This window comes from Cnephaeus nilssonii (genome assembly GCF_951640355.1).
Source record: "Cnephaeus nilssonii genome assembly, chromosome: 16".
In the NCBI taxonomy this organism is placed as follows: domain Eukaryota; kingdom Metazoa; phylum Chordata; class Mammalia; order Chiroptera; family Vespertilionidae; genus Cnephaeus; species Cnephaeus nilssonii.
In genome coordinates, this window is record NC_137087.1 from 39,853,004 (window position 1) to 39,873,904 (window position 20,901).

General features: G+C 46.1%; 1 protein-coding gene and 1 pseudogene across 6 annotated transcripts in view; one reads left to right on the top strand and one right to left on the bottom strand.

Annotated features, from left to right (window-relative positions):
- PLCE1 (phospholipase C epsilon 1) overlaps positions 1–20,901 on the top strand; it is a 362,610-nt gene that overhangs the window by 325,200 nt on the left and 16,509 nt on the right. For all 5 annotated transcript variants that reach the window (XM_079793644.1, XM_079793646.1, XM_079793643.1 and 2 more), the window contains 8 exons: positions 548–669; positions 1,556–1,673; positions 7,942–8,073; positions 9,348–9,638; positions 14,859–15,022; positions 16,279–16,540; positions 17,746–17,864; positions 20,283–20,411. In XM_079793644.1, the coding sequence (XP_079649770.1) occupies positions 548–669; positions 1,556–1,673; positions 7,942–8,073; positions 9,348–9,638; positions 14,859–15,022; positions 16,279–16,540; positions 17,746–17,864; positions 20,283–20,411 (1,337 nt within the window). The remainder of the gene's footprint in view (positions 1–547; positions 670–1,555; positions 1,674–7,941; positions 8,074–9,347; positions 9,639–14,858; positions 15,023–16,278; positions 16,541–17,745; positions 17,865–20,282; positions 20,412–20,901) is intronic.
- LOC307112392 (small nuclear ribonucleoprotein G-like) lies at positions 2,047–2,440 on the bottom strand (annotated as a pseudogene). Its single transcript has one exon. The product of its transcript is annotated as a small nuclear ribonucleoprotein G-like (transcript).

Here is a 20,901-nt window from a genome sequence, read left to right on the forward strand (position 1 = left end):
ATTTCTATCCCTAAGATTCTCACTTAATCAATTGATAGACAAGTATGAAAACTTTACTTTTTAATTAAGTATAATTGTGAAAACTGCATTGCAAATGACAGTGTCTTTTTTCTTCTGGTTTTGACATTTCTAGAGGTGAAAGAGGCTAATAGCTTCATTTCAAAGTGCGAGTGATTAAACCACTCACTGTCTAGAAGTGCTTCAACCATAAATCCTTCCCAAACCTGTGTGCCGAGAGCTTCTTGACACAGGGCATCTTCCGTAACCTTTGCCCAGAGCCAGTCATCTATATGAAAATGAGCCTTCTCAGTTAGATGATGTCTGTGTGGTACCAAAACTACTGGCAAATGAATCCATGCAATCAAAAAATAAGTGCATTGTTTAACAAAATTTAAAAATTACACTTCAAGCCATCCTTTTGGTAACTTGTAGCCAGCCTTGTCTCACGACAAGCACCAGTGTCCGGGTATCCTTGCCATGACGTAGACATAGCCCTTGAGTGAAGCATTTGGTTCTTGTGCGCTGAAGCCTGCCAACTCATTTTCAGATAACATTCTAGAAGACAGACCTGAAAGCAAATCGTGTAACGACAAGCTTCAGTTTGAGTATAATGAAGAAATCCCCAAGAGGATAAAGAAAGCAGATAACGCTGCTTGCAACAAAGGAAAGGTGGGTGAATGGTTTCTGTTAAATTACACTCGGACCCTGATACTCTTGTCAGTTTCAGGTGGGATTTCCCTCCCTCCCTGCCCCTTCCCTTCACCTTTCCCCTCACTTTCCCTTAGATGCCAAAGCCCACATGGTGATGCTATGGGACACCCACCTGCCATTTGTAGAAGGTTAGTCATTGATTCATCCAGCCAATACCTACTGAAGGTGTACTGTGCGACAGACACTGAGGTGATGCAGGAGGTGGTTTAGTGATGGAGCCCAACCCGTAAACAGTGCTTGTAGATAAGTAAAAGAGCAGTGATTTCTCAGTGTTATCAGAGCATTAAGAAGATGGTGTTACAGAAGGAAGATTTGGCCAAACAGACAGAAACAGGGCATGCAGGCCAAGAGGACAGCCAGGTATGTTCAAGGAATTGCTAGGAGTTTTGAAGATGTTGGGGATGACCAAGAAGATGAACGGGGCCAGATCGTGAAGTGTTAACAGAGGAAGGACACTGAGAATAGAAGGATAAATTAGATACCCAGACCCTACCCTCAAGTGCCTCACAGAATATAGGCTCTGAGCAAATCTGTAGACATAGTTGCAGTTGAGAATGTTAGAGAACAAAAGAATAAAATGTCAGAAATGTGAGCCACAGAAGATACCTGCTCGATTCTCTATTCATTCAGCAGATACGCACTGACTGTTCCACAGTGACCATACTGGACTGCACCCAGGCGTCAGACTCACCTCTTGCTCTCAGAACGTTTTTACTCTAGGAAAGGTGCTAGGACCCAGGGGTGAATGTAGAGCAAGGTGAAATGAACTGAGAAAGCAGCAGGTAAAGGGCTTCTGGGTGGCATATACCTTCCATGTCAACTGGTATAATTTTCCCCTTGCTAGGTGTATGACATGGAGTTGGGAGAAGAATTTTATCTTCCTCAGAATAAAAAGGAAAGCAGACAGATTGCACCAGAGCTTTCCGACCTTGTCATCTATTGCCAAGCAGTAAAATTCCCAGGTAAGAGTAGGCAAAATCATCTAAAACATTTAAAGGTGCCAAGAGATAAAAATATGCTGTTTATTTAATTGGGTACTGTAAATATTCTCAAAATAGCTAAATTGTGTTGCTGAAATCATTGTTATAATACATCCTAAATATTTGTTATTATTATCATTTGCTGTGATACTCATGAGGAAAATACCATAAAATATTTATTTTCCAGATCATATTATGTCTTTTAATAATAGTTAGTAATGAGAATGACAATAACATCATAATATTCATAACACCTAGTAGCTAAAATTTATTAAGCATTTAAGTACCAGGATTTGTGTATTTTACATACATCATCTTATTGCCTTCATAATAATTCAATGAGATATTGGGTTTATTCCCTCCCCCCCCCCCTTTTTTTGACCAATACAAAAGTTTATTTAACAAAAGTTCAGTGTGAAAATGGACAGGACTAGATTTTTATATTGTAGTGAAACAGGTGCTGTGGAGAGGGGACATGTGGAAGCAGTTGATTTCTCTGATAAACACAGCCATTCTTTGTACTCGCTCCAAGGCTTCTAACATGATGATACTATTTCCTCGTATTACCACCATTCCAATACTGTTCTGTTGCCCACCAGTTGCCATCTCCACACATTCATCTATCACAAGATTCATAAAGGGATCACATCCCCGCAATATTCCCTGGACATGGCTGCCACCATTTAATTTCAATGATAACTTCTTGTCCATAATTTTTTTTTTAACTCGGGAGGGTGAGCTTTGCCCATGGCATCTAAGCGAGCTCAAAGATACCTCCAAACGGAATTCATGGCCTCTCTGACGCTCCTGCGGTCGGCCTGGCGTTTTGCTCCTGACATCACCGATCTATTCCCCATTTTTAAATAAGACAAAGTCTGAGAGCGTTAAGTAATTGGCTCTAGGTTTCAGAGTGAAGCAGTTAAGACTCTTCTTTGAAAGTGGCAGAAATTGACTTACACAAAGAGTAAACTTATTGGCTCATGTATTGAAAAATGGATACAGAAGTGTCAGGTATGGCTTGATCCAGGGCTCTCTCCCTGTTTCTCACGGTCTCTGCCGTGTTGGCCCTCTTCCCTTTGGGCTGTGAGGCAGCTGCAGCAGGCCGGCACCACATGCTTCCAGATTCAGCTCCCGTGTGAGCAGCTCTTCCAGAACTGTCAGCAGCAGATTGGTTGTTTTTCATTGGGTCCTCTGCCCATCCCTGAACTAGTCACTGTGGCCCAGGGCAGGCAGTGCTCCGACTGTCCCAGGCCTCTGTCACCTGCCCCACCCCTGAGCTCCACCCAAACCACAAGGACCAAGGGTGGCGTTTCAGTGGGAGAATAAGTTTCCTCAGTTGGCCATTTCTAGAAGTAAAGTGCTGATAAACCGCTTTAAAAAGGGGAGTGAGGTCCATTTCAGGTAATAAATGGCATAACTACGCTTCTGAAGCCTGTCAGTCAGCATTGCACAGCCTCGCCTCTCTTGTCAGGGCGTGTCGTCAGTGAGCTCACCCAGTGTGCGTCCCACAAGGGAACAGCAGGTGGTGGAGGGCAAACAGGAGAGTCATAACCTATGAAGTCAGAAAAACCTACCTCTTTCTACTAAGAGAAAGGATTCCCTTGCAGAGGACAGGAAAGCTACTGGAATTGGGAGGTTGTCTAAACGTTAGCAAAAGGTATATAAACTTGGCCTGGAGAGGGTTAAAATACCAACCCTCATTTTTTTTCAATATGGTCTGAATGCAGATCCTGTCTCCCAGAGGCTTATCTTAAGCATCAGTTCTCACACTCTGCCCTGAAATTGGGACAAAGGTATTGGGCTATTTAAAAATTAGGTAATAGTGGTCTTTTTACACACCAGAAGGAAAAAAATCATAAATAGAACTTTCTCCATTTTAAGCTCTCTCCCATAAACTGTTTGGAAATTTTGGCAGCTGCTGCTGCTTATCTGTTGGCAAAATTCTGTTGAGGAGAATATGAATGAATAAGTAGCAAGCAGAGGTCTCAAAGACATGCAGGGACCTAGCCATTTAGGTGTAGTTTCACAGACCAGGCCTCCTTTCACATAAGTACATGTGTACAGCTGGTGAAAGTGTTCTTATGATGAGGAAAAATCCTTTTCCTGTCGAAAGAGCCTCTTGGCCTGCGTGTCCTTCATCACAGGAACAAGTGTGAAGGTCACTTTGTTCAAGAATCACACTCACTGCCTCTCCTGTTCTTTATAAATTCAGCTGACACTACACCCAAATCATCCCACAGGCTTGGTCTTTTCTTCTCAAGCACCAAGTAAATAAAGAGCAAAAATGCCCAAATTTTGGAAGAGTCAAAGGTCATTGGGTCCAGCCTCTGACTGGAGGCACAGGCTACGCGTGGTGTTATTTGGCTTATTTTTAAAACTAGAGGCCTGGTGCACAGATTTGTGCACTGGCGGGGTCCCTCGGCCTGGCCTGCACCCTCTCGCAATCCGGGACCCCTCGGGGGATGTCAGAGGCCCAATGCACAATTTGGCCTAATCCCTGCAGGCCGATCTTTGGTTAATCTCTTCCCCGCTTCCCCCTCCCTGATTCCCTCTGAGATTCATCAGTCTGTTCCATGTTTCCATGCCTGTGCGTTGAGCGTCTGCCCCCTGGTAGTCAGTGCGTGTCACAGCTACCGGTCGAATGGTCACTTAGGCTTTTATATATATGGATTCCCAATATGCTGTTCTTTTTAAAGTGTTTAAATGGCACACGGTCTTTATAAGATATACTGTAGTTTAATTTTTTTTAGTAATTGAAGTTTTGGACATTTTTCTTTTCCCAACTTTACTTCCTTTCTCAAAATCACTAAAGTGTGTTGCTAGAATCGTTGTTACAATACCTTCTACATATTTATCATGATTATAATTAGTTCTGATGCTCGGGGGGAAAATACCATAAAATGTTCATTTTGCTACACTATGCATTTTAATTTTGCTACATTATCCATTTCGATGCATCTCACTCTTCACCATCCCAAGTCCCTTCCACAGAGCCATATGCAAAAAAATCTTCAGAGCAGTGAGGCAGCATGAAGACCACGTGGCACAACCTTCCCCAGAAGTACAGTAACCTCCCCAAGATCAGGAGCCCGCTTCAGTGGCAGGATTCCACTCCTCAGTGACCTTGCTAGGGCAGTTAGTTAACCTCTCTGCACTTCAGAGGCCCTTCCTATAAAAGAGACAGGACAGTCCTCACTTGCAGGGTTGTCATAAACATTAATAATAAAATACCTAATGTGACTAGCACGCTATCTACAGGTAGTTGGCTCACTGGAACTGGTGGTGGTTGCTATTCTTATTGATAGACTAGAGGCCAGATGCACAAAATTCATGCATGGGGGGCAGGGGGAGGGGGGCAGTCGGACATCCCTCTCGCAATCTGGGACCCCTCGCTCCTAACCGCCCGCCTGCTCGCTCCTTACTGCCTGCCTGCTCACTCCTTTCCGCTTGGCTTGCCGCTCCTTAGTGCTGCACAGAGGTGGGGGAGGCTCCCACCACCACCACTGCGCTCACCAGCTGTGAGCCCAGCTTCTGGCTGAGTGGTGCTCCCGCAGTGGGAGCGCACTGACCACCAGGGGGCAGCTCCTGCGTTGAGCGTCTGCCCCCTGGTGGTCAGTGCATGTCATAGCGACCAGTCCTTCTGGTCGTTCCAGTCATTCTGCCTTAAAGGTTGCTGGGCTTTTATATATATAGACTAGAGGCCCGGTGCACAAAATTCGTGCACGGAAGGGGGTTGTCCCTCAGCCCAGCCTGTACCCTCTCCAATATGGGACCCCTCAAGGGATGTCCGACTGCCCATTTTGGCCCGATTGATCAGGCCGAAGCGGGCAGTCGGACATCCCTCTCACAATCCAGGACTGCTGGCTCCCAACTGCTTGCCTGCCTGCCTTCCTGATTGCCCCTAACCGCTTCTGCCTGCCAGCCTGATCACCCCTAACCACTCCCCTGCCAGCCTGTTTGCCCCCAACTTCCCTCCTCTGCCGGCCTGGTCACCCCTAACTGCCCTCTCCAGCAGGGTTGATCACCTCCAACTGCCCTCCCTTGCAGGCCTGGTCCCTCTCAACTGCCCTCCCTTGCAGGCCTGGTCCTTCTCAACTGCCCTCCCTTGCAGGCTGGGTGCCTCCCAACTGCCCTCCTCTGCTGGCCATCTTGTGGTGGCCATCTTGTGTCCACATGGGGGCAGGATCTTTGACCACATGGGGGCAGCTATATTGTGTGTTGGAGTGATGGTCAATCTGCATATTACTCTTTTATTAGATAGGATAGAGGCCTGGTGCACGGGTGGGGGCCAGCTGGTTTGCCCTGAAGGGTGTCCCGGATCAGGTGGGGGTTCCCTTGGGGCGTGGGGCGGCCTGAGTGAGGGGTCTGTGGTGGTTTGCAGGCCCTGGTATCTGGAATTTATTTTCCTTCTACAATTGAAACTTTGTAGCCTGGAGCGGAGCCAAGCCTAGGGCTCCCTCCGAGGCCGGCAGCCATTTCTGTGGCAGTTAATTCACCTTCTACAATTGAAACTTTGTAGCCTTAAGCGGGTGGGCCCAGCCAGGGTGTGTGGAAAGCTTTGCTTCCCCTGTTGCCGGTGGCAACCCTGGCCTGCTCTCTCAAGCTCCATTCTGTCACCATTTGTTTGAATTTGTTTACCTTCTATAATTGAAACTTTGTAGCTTGAGTGGAGGCTTAGGCCTGGCAAGGGCAGGCGTAAAGCTTGGCTTCCTCTGTTACCTAGGAAACCTTGCTCTCTGTGGCTGTAGCCATCTTGGTTTGGGTTAATTTGCATGCTCGCTCTGATTGGATGGTGGGCGTGGTTTGTGGGCGTGGCTTGTGGGTGCGTTGGGGTATGATCAATTTGCATATTTGTCTATTATTAGATAGGATGGGCCAACAGGGCAAATTTCTCCCCTCTCTTGATCACCAACCCATGTTCCTGCTTCCTCGCCCCACCCCGAGAGAACAGCCAAGCTGTTCACAGAAGGTCCCACATATCCCTGGGGAATGTCGACGTGGGCCAGGATGTGTGCAAAACTCCCAGAATGAACATGGGGCCTCACGTTGACCCCTCATTGGTTTTACTTGGGAGAAAATCTGTTACATCATTGTGTAGAGGGCAAAGTTCACACAAAATTTTAAGATAAAGCATGAGAACTCACTAGTGCAAGTTTGCACATCTTTGTGGTTACAGATACTTCAGAGAGAAAAAATTTAGAAGCCCCACAGCTGCTATGAACCCAGCATTTTCTCTGAACAAGTCACTCTACTGAGTATGTAGATATACATGATCTCATTTCATCATAACCACAGCCCTTGTACAGGTGAACAAGGAGTGCAGAGGTTTAGGTAGCTTGTGGGAGGTCACACCACTAGGAACTGGATTTAAACCCCAAAGTCTATGCTTTTATTAAACACTCCTTTTATCCTGTCTTCTCTGGTAATGTTTTTGGGAAGGTGTATTTTCATCTCAAAGAGGGCCTCCTGAACGCTGCTCCAGCTGAAGGAATTACTACCGAATGGTACAAGTGTAGACAGTGGAAACAGTTTGGAGGCCACTGGCTTCCCTGGTGCCTTTAACTCACTCTTCCTGCACTGGATCCAAGTCTGCATGGTGTGCATTCATTTCCTCGTTCAGCAAATATCTGTGCGTGCCCGGCACTGTGCCAGGCAGGAAGGAGCCAGGGAAAGGTTGGACCAGGAGTGAGAAAGAGAAGCCGTGAGACATCACTGTCATTTAACATATTTCCCGTTTAATCCTCAGACTAAGCCTGTGAGTTCCTATCATTATACCCATTTTGTAGATAAGGAAACTGAGGAACAGAGAAGGTGGATGTTAAGTCAGGGCTCCTAATGGCAGGAATTCAACCTAGACCATATGATGCTAAAACTCGGGCTCCGAGCCATTCTTTCATCTCTCAGAATTGTGTAATTCGGTCCTGATAATTCAGTGTTGACTGGAGCATTTTCTTTTTATGCAGTTTTTCAAAATCTTTCTGGTGCACCAACAAGTGGGTGTGGGTGCGATTTTGCGGTCATTCTGTGATAATCCTGCAGTTCTTGTCACATTTGCCCACAGAGATAAAAAAAAACTTCGCTCTAACAGCCTACAACGCTGCTATGAACAGTGCTGAGAATGCGAGCGGGTCCTCTGAGCAGGGTTACCAGGGAGTAGTAAGACTTCAAAGTAAACATGGACAGGGATGGAAAATGTCGAGTTCCCTCGCTTGTAGTTTTTGGCTTATTTATTTTCATTTTATGGGAACAGGCCTGTCAACTCTAAATGCATCTGGCTCTAGCAGAGGAAAAGAAAGGAAAAGCAGGAAGTCCATTTTTGGCAACAATCCGGGCAGAATGAGCCCTGGGGAGACGGCATCACTTAGCAAAACATCTGGAAAAAGTAAAGTCACCTTCTTTCACTACCTTTGCTCGGTTCCGCATGCTGGATAAGTCCAACGTTTTACTGTCGAAGCACTTCCCTTGAACTTTTTCTATCTTTTTTTTTTTTTTATTTCCATGAGTGTTTATGTTATCTAAGTGTAGTAGAAATATTTTTCAAGTTTACATGTTTAACTTCCTAAAACATAGCACTTCACTGAAGATGTTCTAACAGTGTTTGCCTCAATAGGGAAAAATTGGAACCACCTTGGAACATTCTAGTGGTTCTTGGAACTGATCTCGTCACCATTATAACTCCAGAAGATATATCCATTTTATTACTAATTGCTTTTTATTATAAAAGTAATAAATTCTCATAGTTATAAAAAAAAAACTCAAACAATACAGGGTATTATTAAAATTCCTTTCTATTCTGAATGGCTCAGTTCTAGTCCCCTGAGGTAACCACTGTTAGGTTTATTGTGTTTTGTTCAAGAAGAATAAGATTCTTTTTAAGATGATCCAAATGGGATATAACCGAACATATTTGTATAACTTTTAAATTGCTGTAACTTTCCAAATAGCTTTCTGAGCATATATATCTACCTTATTCTCCTTATGCCCCTGTGGCTTTCCATTGTGTATACACTGTCATTTAACCACTTCCTCACTGGTAGAGCATTTGGATTGCTTCCTGGGTTTTTTGTTGCTTTTTTTTTTTTTCCTATAACAAATGCTAAAGTGAATACCCTTGTACATATATTGCCATGTATTGTTCAAATATATCCACAGGACAGATGAGGCAAAGGACTTCCAGGCTTTTAATTTAAAATATATTTTTATTGATTTTTTACAGAGAGGAAGAGAGAGGGATAGAGAGTTAGAAACATCGATGAGAGAGAAACATCGAACAGCTGCCTCTTGCACACCCCCTACTGGGGATGTGCCCGCAACCAAGGTACATGCCCTTGACCGGAATAGAACCTGGGACCCTTGAGTCCGAAGGCCGACGCTCTATCCACTGAGCCAAACCGGTTTCGGCCAGGCTTTTAATTTAAATTGGTGCTTCTGCACTCATTTTAAAAACTCAGTAGCTGTCGTTTTGTTTCAAGGTGGTGGACTAGCTCAACTATAGTGTAACCCTACTATAGTGTAACTGAATAGTGTCACCATTAAGATCTACTCTGATGTGTTACATGGTTATGATTGTTTTACTGAGATGTTGTTCAGGTTTATCTTTCTAAAACATTTAAAGTGTCCTGCACTAATCTGAGGCTAATCTTTTGGGGGGTTTAGGTTCCTATGAAGGAATGCGACAGGCCTGGGAGGAATCTTCTTCCCCCCTCAGCCCAACCACGTCCCTCAGCGCTATCATTAGAACTCCCAAATGTTACCATATCTCATCGCTGAATGAAAATGCCGCCAAACGTCTGTGTCGCAGGTATTCTCAGAAACTGATCCAGCACACCGCCTGTCAGCTGCTGAGGACTTACCCGGCTGCCACCCGCATCGACTCCTCCAACCCCAACCCCCTCATGTTCTGGCTGCACGGGATACAGCTCGTGGCACTCAACTACCAGACAGATGGTAATGGCCTGCTCCTCACCTCTCTCCTTTGGGTCTTACGTTTCAGGAAACATAGTTCAACAAACAACATTTTAGTTAAGAGGGGCAAGATTCCAGACTGGGGCACACCTATGGTAAGAGTAAAAATACAGGTGATTTTGATACTGAATTGTGCCCTTGATGTTTCAGAACTAAGGCGATAAGAAAGAACCTTAAAGGGGTCCCTAGTAATCTCTTGTTCTTGCTCCCTTTTTAAAGCATTTTTTAAACATAAGGCTACTCGTGTGTGTCTTTAAATAAGACACTGTTTAGGCCTGTGTCTAGTTTGTTTCTAAAGACCTTTTGGGGCAGAGAGTTACTAACACCCTTTGGTAAGCTGTCTTGCTAAGCTATTCCTTGCAGTCAAGAAGTAGTTACCACTCCAGGCGAATTGCATGTTAGCTTCTTATCCATTGAGATGGAAATGGAGAACCAAGAAAGCAGTGTTTGTTTTTTCCACTGCTGATGACACTCTCTCAGCAGGAATACCTGAGGAGGCCTGACGCCCAGAGTAAAAGCTACCATTCATTGCACACTTACTGTATGACAGACCCGGGGCTGAATTTTCCTTGACCCCTATTATCTCATTTACTCTTTGCAACGACCCTAAGCGGTGGACACCTTTATGATCCCCATTCCTCAGATGAGCAAACCAAGGCACAGAGCGATTGATTTGCTCAAGGTCACAGAATGACTAGTAATCATGAATTCAAGGACTCTGGGAGTGGAGAGGATGAAGTATTTTGTTTCTACTTGGTTATGGGGGCAGGAAGGGAGCTGCAGGAGATAAAGTCGATGAGGCATGTTTCCTCGAAGCACCTTCGGAAGCCACAGTCTTTCCTTGGAACAGGCAAGCGGCCTTCTCGTTCCTCTCACGTGACCTGAATCAGATCCTAAGCAACTGTGCTGACCCGCCAGCCGCAGCACAGCCCTGTCTCCAGCCAAGGTCAAACCACACCTTTCGCTCTTGAACCAGCTAGCCACCTGGTACTGGTGCCAACAGTGCCCATGTGTGGCTGACCCTGCCGACGCCTTTTGTTTTGTTTTGTTTTGCCCTTGTTATATTTGCTTCTTTCCATTGAAATTAAATAACACGATGCAGGTGAAGTACCCTACTTAGCATAGTGGCTGGCACAGAGAAAGCATTCCACAAACGTTAACGATGATGAAGTGTTTTTGATAAGTTATGAAAACAGTAGGATTTGGACTCGCCAGTGGAAATAATAATGAAATATTTTCAAAGTTATAAAAGTTTCTTTTCAATCTGTCCCGAGTGGCTTGCGGGCTCACATCTCTGACCCTGTCTGTAGCCCTTTGGCGCCCTTGGTTATTATGATACTGAAATATTTTAAGTCAAGTGAAATCACTAGCAAAATGGTTTTCTCAAGGAAATGGAAATGCGTTTGGTTTTGGATGTGCCCGTTCTCCTGGGCGTGCCGAGGCTGGTGCAGACACACTGGCTCCGCCGATGGCAAAGGGAGCCACCGCTGAAAGGAGCTGCCCCTCCTGCTCCCTCCACCACCACCGCCACCCTCCTCCCCGCCCCAAGTCCCGAAGCACACAACTGAGGCTGCAGCTCAGCCTTCACTCACCCCTGAAGGCTTTGCCTCTCTCCCAAATCAATCTGGGAGTACATGTTCGAGCTGCCTCTTCAGGGGAGACAGATGGCTCTGTTGATGGTTCATCCTCAAGTTTCTCTACATAGTCTTCCAGCCCGGGTTATAGTGCTGCCATAACGCCTCTCTGATCCATGCCACAGGCAATGATGACACACATCCCCACGCTGGACAAAGCACAAGCAACAGGCAGTTTCACCGTGTTCATCTGTAAAAATGGTCTTCATTTGCACAAACTGGGCGTAGAGCCTGGCTCATATCTTGCACGCAGTAGGTGCTCAATAAATGCACGCTGAGCTGAAACAGACTATTCCCCCTCTCACCCACTGCAGTCTGAGCCTCTGGTTCTTTGGTTTTTAGCTACTTTTCTGTGAATTGCAAGTCCAAATAGATCAGAGTCTATTTTTACAAAGAATTCCTAGATTAGGGAGCGCTTGATATTCCATGAAACATCCCAACCAAGTAACAGAGAACCCTCTCCCAGTGTCCCTCTAGCCTCCGACTATGTTCCATGGATCATCTGCCTTGCCACTTCCTGGATGTCAGAGGACCCTGATGCCCCAAAGGAGTGTCCATTGACTTAGGGTCATCTCTTCCCAGAATTTCTAATGGCTCCATCAACTCCAAGAAGGTCTGCAGTGATCTGGAGCCAGGAATAGCCCAGGTCTGCACTCAGTGAAACCAACTCCTGAGTTTGGAAACTGACTTGAGCCTGGTATGCAAACCTGGTGATGGCTGGCAACAGTCCCTCAGCATTCTTTCCACCTAGAGCAGAACAAGTATAAGGACACGCGACCCCATCAAAAGAAAAGCTTCTGTTAATATGGGTCATGCTTTCCTGAATGATTGTCAAACTCTTTATGATGACTTTTCTAGCCCCAAAGTATAGGCATCATTATTACGGGAATGGTGCCTACTTAATACAGGGTTTTTTAATAAATAGGAGACCATAAAGGTAATGATAAGCCTGATCTGCCATCACAGGCATTGACTGGGAGGCGTGATCAGGTGACACGGATTCATGCACCCTCCTTCACTTGCTTTCAACAGGGGTATTAAAACGATAGCCCCAGGTGAAGTCCTGGGACCACGCCTAGGGGACAATTGGAGGGCTAGATTTGAGGTCCCACCTTTATTCCAAAACTAGAGGCCCGTTGCATGGAGATTTGTGCAAGAATAGGCCTTCCTTCCCCTGGCTGCCAGCACCGGTTTTCCTCCGGCACCCGGGACCCAGGCCTTCGCTCTGGCCGCCACCTTCCACCTTCACTCTGGGCAGAGCCTTCAGTGTTTGCTCCGGCCGGAGCGCCGCTCCTGTAGCTCCCTCCACCCTCCCCCTCATAGCAGGCATCCTGCCCCGCCCGGCCGCTCCGCGCCTGCATATGCAAATTAACCCGCCATCTTGGTTGGGTTGATTTGCATACTCCTGATTGGCTTGAGGGTGTCACGGAGGTACAGTCAATTTGCATATTTCTCTTTTATTAGTGTAGATGAGCAGCTCCGCCTGGATCTGGTTTACCTGTTGAATTACTACATGAGATTAGCCCCAGCTGGTTTGGCTCAGTGGGTGGAGTGGTGGCCCATGGACTGAAAGGTCCTGGGTTTGATTCCAGTCAAGGGCACGTACCTCGGTAGCAGTCCCCATCCCAGCCCTGGTCGGAGCCTGTGCAGGAGGCAACCAATCGATATGACTCTCCTCTCACATCAATGTTTCTCTCCCTGTCTCTCTCCCTCCTTTCCATTCTCCCTTAAAAAAAAATCAATGGAAAAATATCCTCGGGTGAGAATTAACAACAAAAAAAGAAAAAGTGCTTAAAAGTTTGGGAAAGTACAAGGATAGACACAGACCTCCTGGGATCAGACTTCAAACCCAAATGGGTGTTGACATCATAATCATAATTTACTACCTACTGTTTATTGAGATCTCCTATGTGCCATATGTGCCGAATGCTCGTTAGACACTTGCACACATTTTCTCATTTATGACACGTCTGTGAGGTGTACCTTATGTGGCTCGGTTGTCGAGATTTGGATCAGGCTGCCGGGGTTCAAACCCCAGCATCCACCACTTAGTAACTGTGTGCCTTGGGTTCTTTCACTTCTTGTGCCTCGGTTTCCTCATCTATAAAATGAGAATACCTCACTGGGAAGCACTGATGTACACAAAGTGCGTGGAATGGGGCCTGGTACACAGTAAGAGCACAGTAAGGGTGAGCCGCTGTAATTTTTAGTAATATATACCCATTTCACATTCATCAACTCTGCATGAGCTAGCCTGCTTCCCTCTCTTCGCCATCCTAGCCCAGGTCTATGTTCCTCTGTCACAGGGTGGCCTGGGAAGAGAATTCTCTCTTCCTACAGGCAAGACAGCCTCAACGAATCAGTCACATCAGGACTGGACGGGCCTGAGAGGTGGGGTCCAGGGCACTGATTTTATAGATAAGGAGACGGAGCCCACATAGCTTTCCTATGCCTTAGACACTTACCCCAAGGATTCCTGCCTACAATCCCAGCCAACCCCACGTACACGGAAAAAAATTTACACATGAGACATGTGGAGGCCAACTTCTTATTGCTCCGTGGTGCTCACCACACTTTGCCTTGATGTCGGTCCATGTAGCAAAGTTCACTCTGCACATGGAAGGAATCTATCAGAGGGAACATTTGTCAGGTGTGTCTCATAAACCCTGTGTTCATCTGGGCAACCTTTCTACAGACTTGCGCCATCAGATGAGCATTTGTGTGTGTCAGAGCCCAAACCAGTGCGGGAGTCCAATGTTCATCGAAGAGCCGTGCCAAGGAAAAGCTGGCCACAAGCGACTGGAAGCCGTTGTGAGGGTTCCCAGGGTTTACGATGGAGGGGATGGATCATGGACATGATGTGAATCACATGTGATAATAATTTTTTTCATATTTAACTGCAATTAAAAAGAGGTAGAAGTACTGTAATTTATGGGTTGAAATTGAGATTTCATGGAAAGATATATTTTTCTGGCTCTTCTCCCAGTCTGTCTTGGATTATTAAGATTTTATCTTATATTTGCAAAGGCAAGCATTGGTCATACAGATGTCTGCATGGTTTAGTGTTTGGGGATAAGAAAATGCCATGACTATTCCTTACTAAAATTCTGTATAAAATGAGGTATTGCAAAAAATTTTTTTTCAGATGGATGTTGTAAATTTTGATTTGCAAAAGTTTTTAAGTGGCAGAACCTGGGTGGGAGTGAGAACACTAGGCTTATCCCATAGACTGAGCCCCGAAAAGACAGGGATCTTGGTCTTGTTACCTGTTGTATCTCTCGTGCCTAACAACCTGGCACATAGTAGCCACTCGGTCAGTCACTTCTTCATGCTTAAGCTTAGGGAAAATTGATACAACGTTCTTTTGAACTTGACTTTTTTTAAATACACTTTTATTGTTGATAGTATCACAGATCTCTCCCATTCCCCGCCCCCCTTCATCCCACTCCTTCCCCCATGTCTTCACTACCCTATTGCCGTGTCCGTGGGCTATGCATATAACATGTAAGTTCTGAACTTGACATTCATAAGCAGCAGAGTAACAAGCCACGTTGACTTTGTTTTGCAGATCTCCCTTTACATTTAAACGCTGCCATGTTTGAGGCCAACGGTGGCTGTGGCTATGTGCTGAAACCCCCCGTTCTGTGGGACAGGAACTGCCCCATGTACCAGAAGTTTTCTCCCCTGGAAAGAGACCTGGACAACATGGAGCCCGCCGTCTACTCTTTGACTGTAAGTGTGGCTCTGTCTCCAGGAGATGTCAAGGTGCTTCCGCCTTCCTGAATATGCGCTGGTTTTGAATTCAGGGCATTGCAAAGTCCTCGTGTCACCGTTTTGTTTGTGCAGATTTAGTTCCGAAAAGGATTTCTTTGCCTGTCAAAGCAGTGGCTGTGGCTGAGGTATTTGCCAGTGCCCGGTAGGCGGAGCTGTGCGTTCCCTGCTTCCCCTGCACACTGATGGTGGTGATTCTGCCTTCCAGGGCCCGCAGCACCGTCATTCTGAGTTTCTCCCATAAAAGTTGAGCTCCTTGTTAGAGCAGGTCATCTTAAACTCTAATAGGCTCTCGTAAGATCAAACGGGCATCGATATACAAATCAGTTAAATATCTTTCCTCCTTGCAGTTTAAACTTTATCGTTCCTGGGCCTTTCCTTATTTCTTTTATTGCCTAATTAACCCAATGTCAAAACACCACAGACTGCCCTTAACGACAACCCGCAGCAGCTCATCATTCAACTTTATTTCCCCATTCTGTCACTACCTCTTAGCGGACAGAGAAAAAGACCTCTGGGTGGCTGATAGGAAAGAGGGACGAGGTAATCGCTACCCTCTGACCTTAGAACTTGTCCGTTTCCCTCCAAAGGAAGAATGCTAAGCAGCCTCTGATCACCCCCCTAAAACCCCGGGAGAACCATTCTTGTGTTTTCCTGCCACCTCTGCTGTCTCCTTCCCAAAGACCAGGGCAGGGGGCCTCCTCTGTTTGACCAGATGAGCTAGACTTGAGTAGACTTTTAACTGTTTGCAGAAGGCTATTAAAAAAATTTTTTTAAACATTCCCTGTGACTTGCTGTAAAACTAAACCATTCAAGAAAACGGCTTTGAAGTTATAAAATATACACCTAAAACATCTTGAACAGAATGTTCACAACCATTTTGTGATTACATCCCGTAAAGTCTCCCCGTTTCCCTTTGCCTTCTTGCGAAACTTAATTTCATCTTAATTGCTTGGCTTTGAAGATACTTGAACATTTTGACAGTTGAATAGTGACAGGTGAATGCTAGTGACAAAACAAGCTTTTCCCATGATTCCAGGCGTGTGGTTGCCTGATTGCAATCACATCCTGCTTTGGGGGGGTATTTTTTAGCAGATTTATTCACCCTGGACCTCGTCCATTCCAGAGTGTTCTTTGTGGAGGGAAGCGGTGAGGTGCAGAGGTTGCCTTTGTTTCTTTTTCATCTTCAGTGACCTGGTCCTTGCTTCCTCCCCCAGGTTGTCTCTGGCCAGAACGTGTGCCCGAGCAACAGCACAGGAAGCCCGTGCATCGAGGTCGACATCCTGGGCATGCCGCTGGACAGCTGCCACTTCCGCACGAAGCCCATCCACCGGAACACTCTGAACCCCATGTGGAACGAGCAGTTTTTCTTCCGGGTTCACTTTGAAGACCTCATTTTTCTTCGTTTTGCAGTTGTGGAAAACAACAGCTCGGCGGTCACTGCTCAGAGAATCATCCCGCTCAAGGCTCTAAAGCGAGGTAGAGTAGCATCATCATGCTGTTAATAATTACTGTGGCCCAGCCGCGTGGCTCAGTGGTTGAGCGTCAGCCTATGGACCAGAAGGCCACACAGTTCGATGCTCGGTCAGGGCACATGCCCGGGTTGTGGGCTCGATCCCCAGTAGGGGGTGTGCATAAGGCAGCCTATCACTGATTCTCTCTCATCATTGATGTTTCTATCTCTCCCTTCTCTGAAATCCATAAAAATATATTATAAAAATAAAAAAAATAATTTCTGCAGCTCAGTGACAGATGCCATAGAGCTCTTTAGGCCATTACCTCTACTTTTGAGTGTATGTTTGAGATTTTCACTTTTAAAAAGTTGAAATAAGAGGCAGGAAAAAATAACACAAATTTGAATACTGTTTAAGTGCATCTCATAACAGGATTTCTTTTTTACGTTATCCTCAAAGTCGAGGTATTCACATTTCTGAGAAAGCATGGCCTCCATCGCCACTGCTGACGTCGAGAGCTGTGGTGGTCGGCCCCCCTTCCCTCACGTCCCTGCCCAAATAGCACCCACTGCACCCCTGGCACTTTTTTTTTTTTAAGATAACTTCACTTTTTTTTTTAATCCTCACCCAAGGATATGTTTATTGATTTGAGAGAGAGAGGAAGGGAGAGGAACATCGATGTGAGAGAGAAATATAAGTCAATCAGTTGCCTCCCATACATGCCCCAACCACACCCTGATGGGAGATGGAACCTGCAACCTTTTGGTGCACGGGACGAACTCCAATCAACTGAGCCACCGTGCCAGGCCCCCCTGGCACTTTCCAAGCTGAGACTGAAGTGAGCAGAAGAAACCGAGAGGAGGGCGGGAGAGGTAGTGGCTCACTGGCCAAGAGTGGAATCAGTGCCTGGCAGAAGTTCAGTGTCGGAAGCCAGGGATGGGTGCTGGGGGCAGAGCAGGGAGGATGGAGAACCCTGAGCAGAGGCGGAGCTGGTGGCTGGTGGACTGGCTTTGCTGTGGGCCTCCGGGGAGCGTCTGCGGCCGCAGCTGTTGTTCCACTTATTTGTGCATTCATTGGTTGATTCTTGCATGTGCCCTGACCCGGGATCGAACCCGCAACCTTGGAGTTCTAACCAACTGAGCTACCCAGCCAGGGCCTCTACCTACCATTTTGTGGCAGAGCTCCGCAGTGCATGGCTAACAGGCTTTTCCCAATTCTGCGTCATTCCAGGATATCGACATCTTCAGCTGCGAAACCTCCACAATGAAGTCTTGGAAATCTCTAGTTTATTCATAAACAGCAGAAGGATGGAAGAAATCTCCTCCGGCAGTTCCGTGCCAGCCTCTCTGGTAATTAAGCTCTGTTTCACTCAGCATGTTTGTGGGGATGGCTGTGCTGGAGGTAGGCTTGCTCATGATACAGGAAAGTGATCATTAGGTAGCTGTGGAAATAATAATAATAATAATAATAATGGCATTGGCACTTCTAAGCACTTTACATATATATGAATTCACCTAATCCTCTCAATAACTTTTTTATGAAAGAGCTTTGAGTAGGGTCTCCGTTTTACAGATGAGAAAGGTAAGAGCTAAGTACCTCGGAGGTCACACAGCTATAAACCCAAGTTCACCTAGTGCTAAAGCCCATACTCTTTTTGTTTTTTTGTGTTTGGTGTGGGTTTTTTTAAATGTTTTTATTGATTCTTAGAGTGGAAGGGAGAGGGAGAGAGAGATAGAAACATTGATGAGAGAGACATCAATCGGCTGCCTCCTGCATGCTTCTTACTAGGGATCGAGCTTGCAACCCGAGCAGGTACCCCTGACCAGGAATTGAACCCAGGACCTCTTGGTCCATTGGGACGATGCTTAATCCATTGAGCTACAGCAACCGGGCCAAAGCCCATACTCTTTTTTTTTTTTTCCTAATATATTTTATTGATTTTTTTACAGAGAGGAAGGGAGAGAGATAGAGAGTTAGAAACATTGATGAGAGAAAAACATCGATCAGCTGCCTCCTGCACACCCCCTACTGGGGATGTGCCTGCAACCAAGGTACATGCCCTTGACCGGAATCGAACCGGAAACCCTTCAGTCTGCAGGCCGACACTATCCACTGAGCCAGACCAGTTAGGGCAAGCCCATACTCTTAATATGAGCCAAAAATAACATGTGGGGAAGAAATTAATTAAGCAAATCTGCTAGGAAGCATTCAGTTATCCTAGAAACTTTACGTTAGACCAGAAAAATCTTCTGCTTCTTCAGTGGTCCAGGGGTGGATGCCAGGTGAGCAGGGTTGGGGTGACAGCCAGATGCTGCTGTTGATACATAACTGCCCCCTGGCAATTGGGGAGATACGGAATCTGCACTCGTGGGGATGAGGAAGGTACACGGCAGACAAAAGGCGCCATCACTGCCGAATCAGCATTTTAACAAGTTCCCCAGGTGAGGGTCTTGCCCATTGAGGTTCGAGAACCATAGGACTTGAGCTCACTCCAGTAGTCCAGGGTTGATGACTAAACCAAGCGACCCCGCTTTAATAAACTGGTTCATTCCATTATGTTTGCTCTTTAAAAATTAGTTTAAAGGCTGTTCATCAATTCCCTCTTTACACACTTAACAACCTGATCACTGTCGTATCAACCTTACACTTTCGCGTAGTCCTGACAACCCCTGGAAAGGCACCTTCTATGCTCTCAGTGGCGCTGACTTGACTACTGCCACTGCCACCATCAAATAGCCGCTCCTCTTCTCCGCTCCTCTTTCCCTCCCCTTAGTTTCTTCTCTCTCTGTCTCCGACCTTGTTTCCCTAGCTTCTCCGCCTTTTCCCTTCAATGTGTGGCCAAGGTTAAAAACAGCACTTTGGCCAAAGTGGAGGGAGGTATTTCCTGCCTTGTGCAGAGGACTGGGAACCAGGGACTGGGCTGCCTGGCACCTAAGAGCAAGAACCAGATGCTTTCAGAAGGCAAGGCAGGGCTTCCTGCACGGTCCCGGCTTGGTCACCCTCAGTACCTGTCAGAGCTGCAGGTGCCACACGTGCCATGCAAGAGCCGTTTTTCCTCACAATACTTCTTTTTTTTTTTAAATATATTTTATTGATTTTCTACAGAGAGGAAGGGATCCTCACAATACTTCCGCTGACACCACATGTGTCGTGTCTTTTCCAACGTTGCTTCTCCAACTCCCCGGCACCAGCTGGCCGACCTACTTTCAGTTCAATGCTGACACTATCTACTGGAGTCAGCATCAGACCCTACAAGTTAAGGGCTCAGTCCTGCAACCCTACCCACATTTCACATGCCAGTTGCAGGTCCCTCCTCCGGTTCTGTAAATGACTCTCACAGAACTTAGGAAAGTGCTTTACTTACTAGAATATTTCATTTATCATCTTACCATCCAAAATTCTAGTCCAGTGCCCTCAAGAGAGATGGAACTCAATAACACTGTTGGATGTCAGTTCAGAAATAAGGACTAATGTACATTTTAAATTATATCAGTTCCATACTTACGCTGGAAAGAGATAGTGTTTTGTGAAATAAATGAGTAGTTTGGTGGTGTGCTGCTACACATCCTCACTAGACTGTTAAAGAAGATGCACCATCGCTTCTTCAACCACAAAACAATGGGTCAGGGTGTGAGGGATGCTAGAATGGCTCTGTATTGACATGTCCCTGTAAACACCTCTAAGAATGAGCACCTCGGTGATGAACATAGCCTAGAATTTGCATCAGAATGAGAATGAATGAGAAACCATGTGATCTTCCTTGACAGATGTTTAGCACAGAAGAAAGAAAATGTCTGCAGACTCACAGAGTCACGGTGCATGGGGTCCCAGGTCCGGAGCCCTTCACTGTTTTCTCTATAAATGGAGGCACCAAGGCAAAGCAGCTTCTCCAGCAAGTAAGTGCACTGAGCCTGCGTGTGTGTGACTACATACACACAACTACACGAAAGTCCACGTTGATGATTTGCCTTTTGATTATTTGTGATATCCAACATTGAGATCTGCCCTACAAGTGACCTGAGAGGTCTTGGTACCTCTAAACAATCTACCTTATCCTGTAGAGAGGAATTTCTAAGACTTATTCAGCCACATAAAGAACACTGGGCTCTAGAAGAATAAAGACCAGGATGAGTGGCTCTACAACCTTGTGTACTGTTTCCCTCTGAGCCTAGATTCAGGCCTCATAGTCCCTCTTAATGCAGAGCTTACTAATCGACCAGAATTTGCACACGAACTGATTAAAGTCTGCTTGTCATTCTAGGAGTTGGGTCAAATTCTTAGAGCATCAGGATGAACCCTATAGGCCAAGACATCTTCTGCCCCTCCAGCCTCAGCCCTCCATTTGCATGTTGATCAGCCACCTTGTCCCCCTTCCCCTGGCACTCG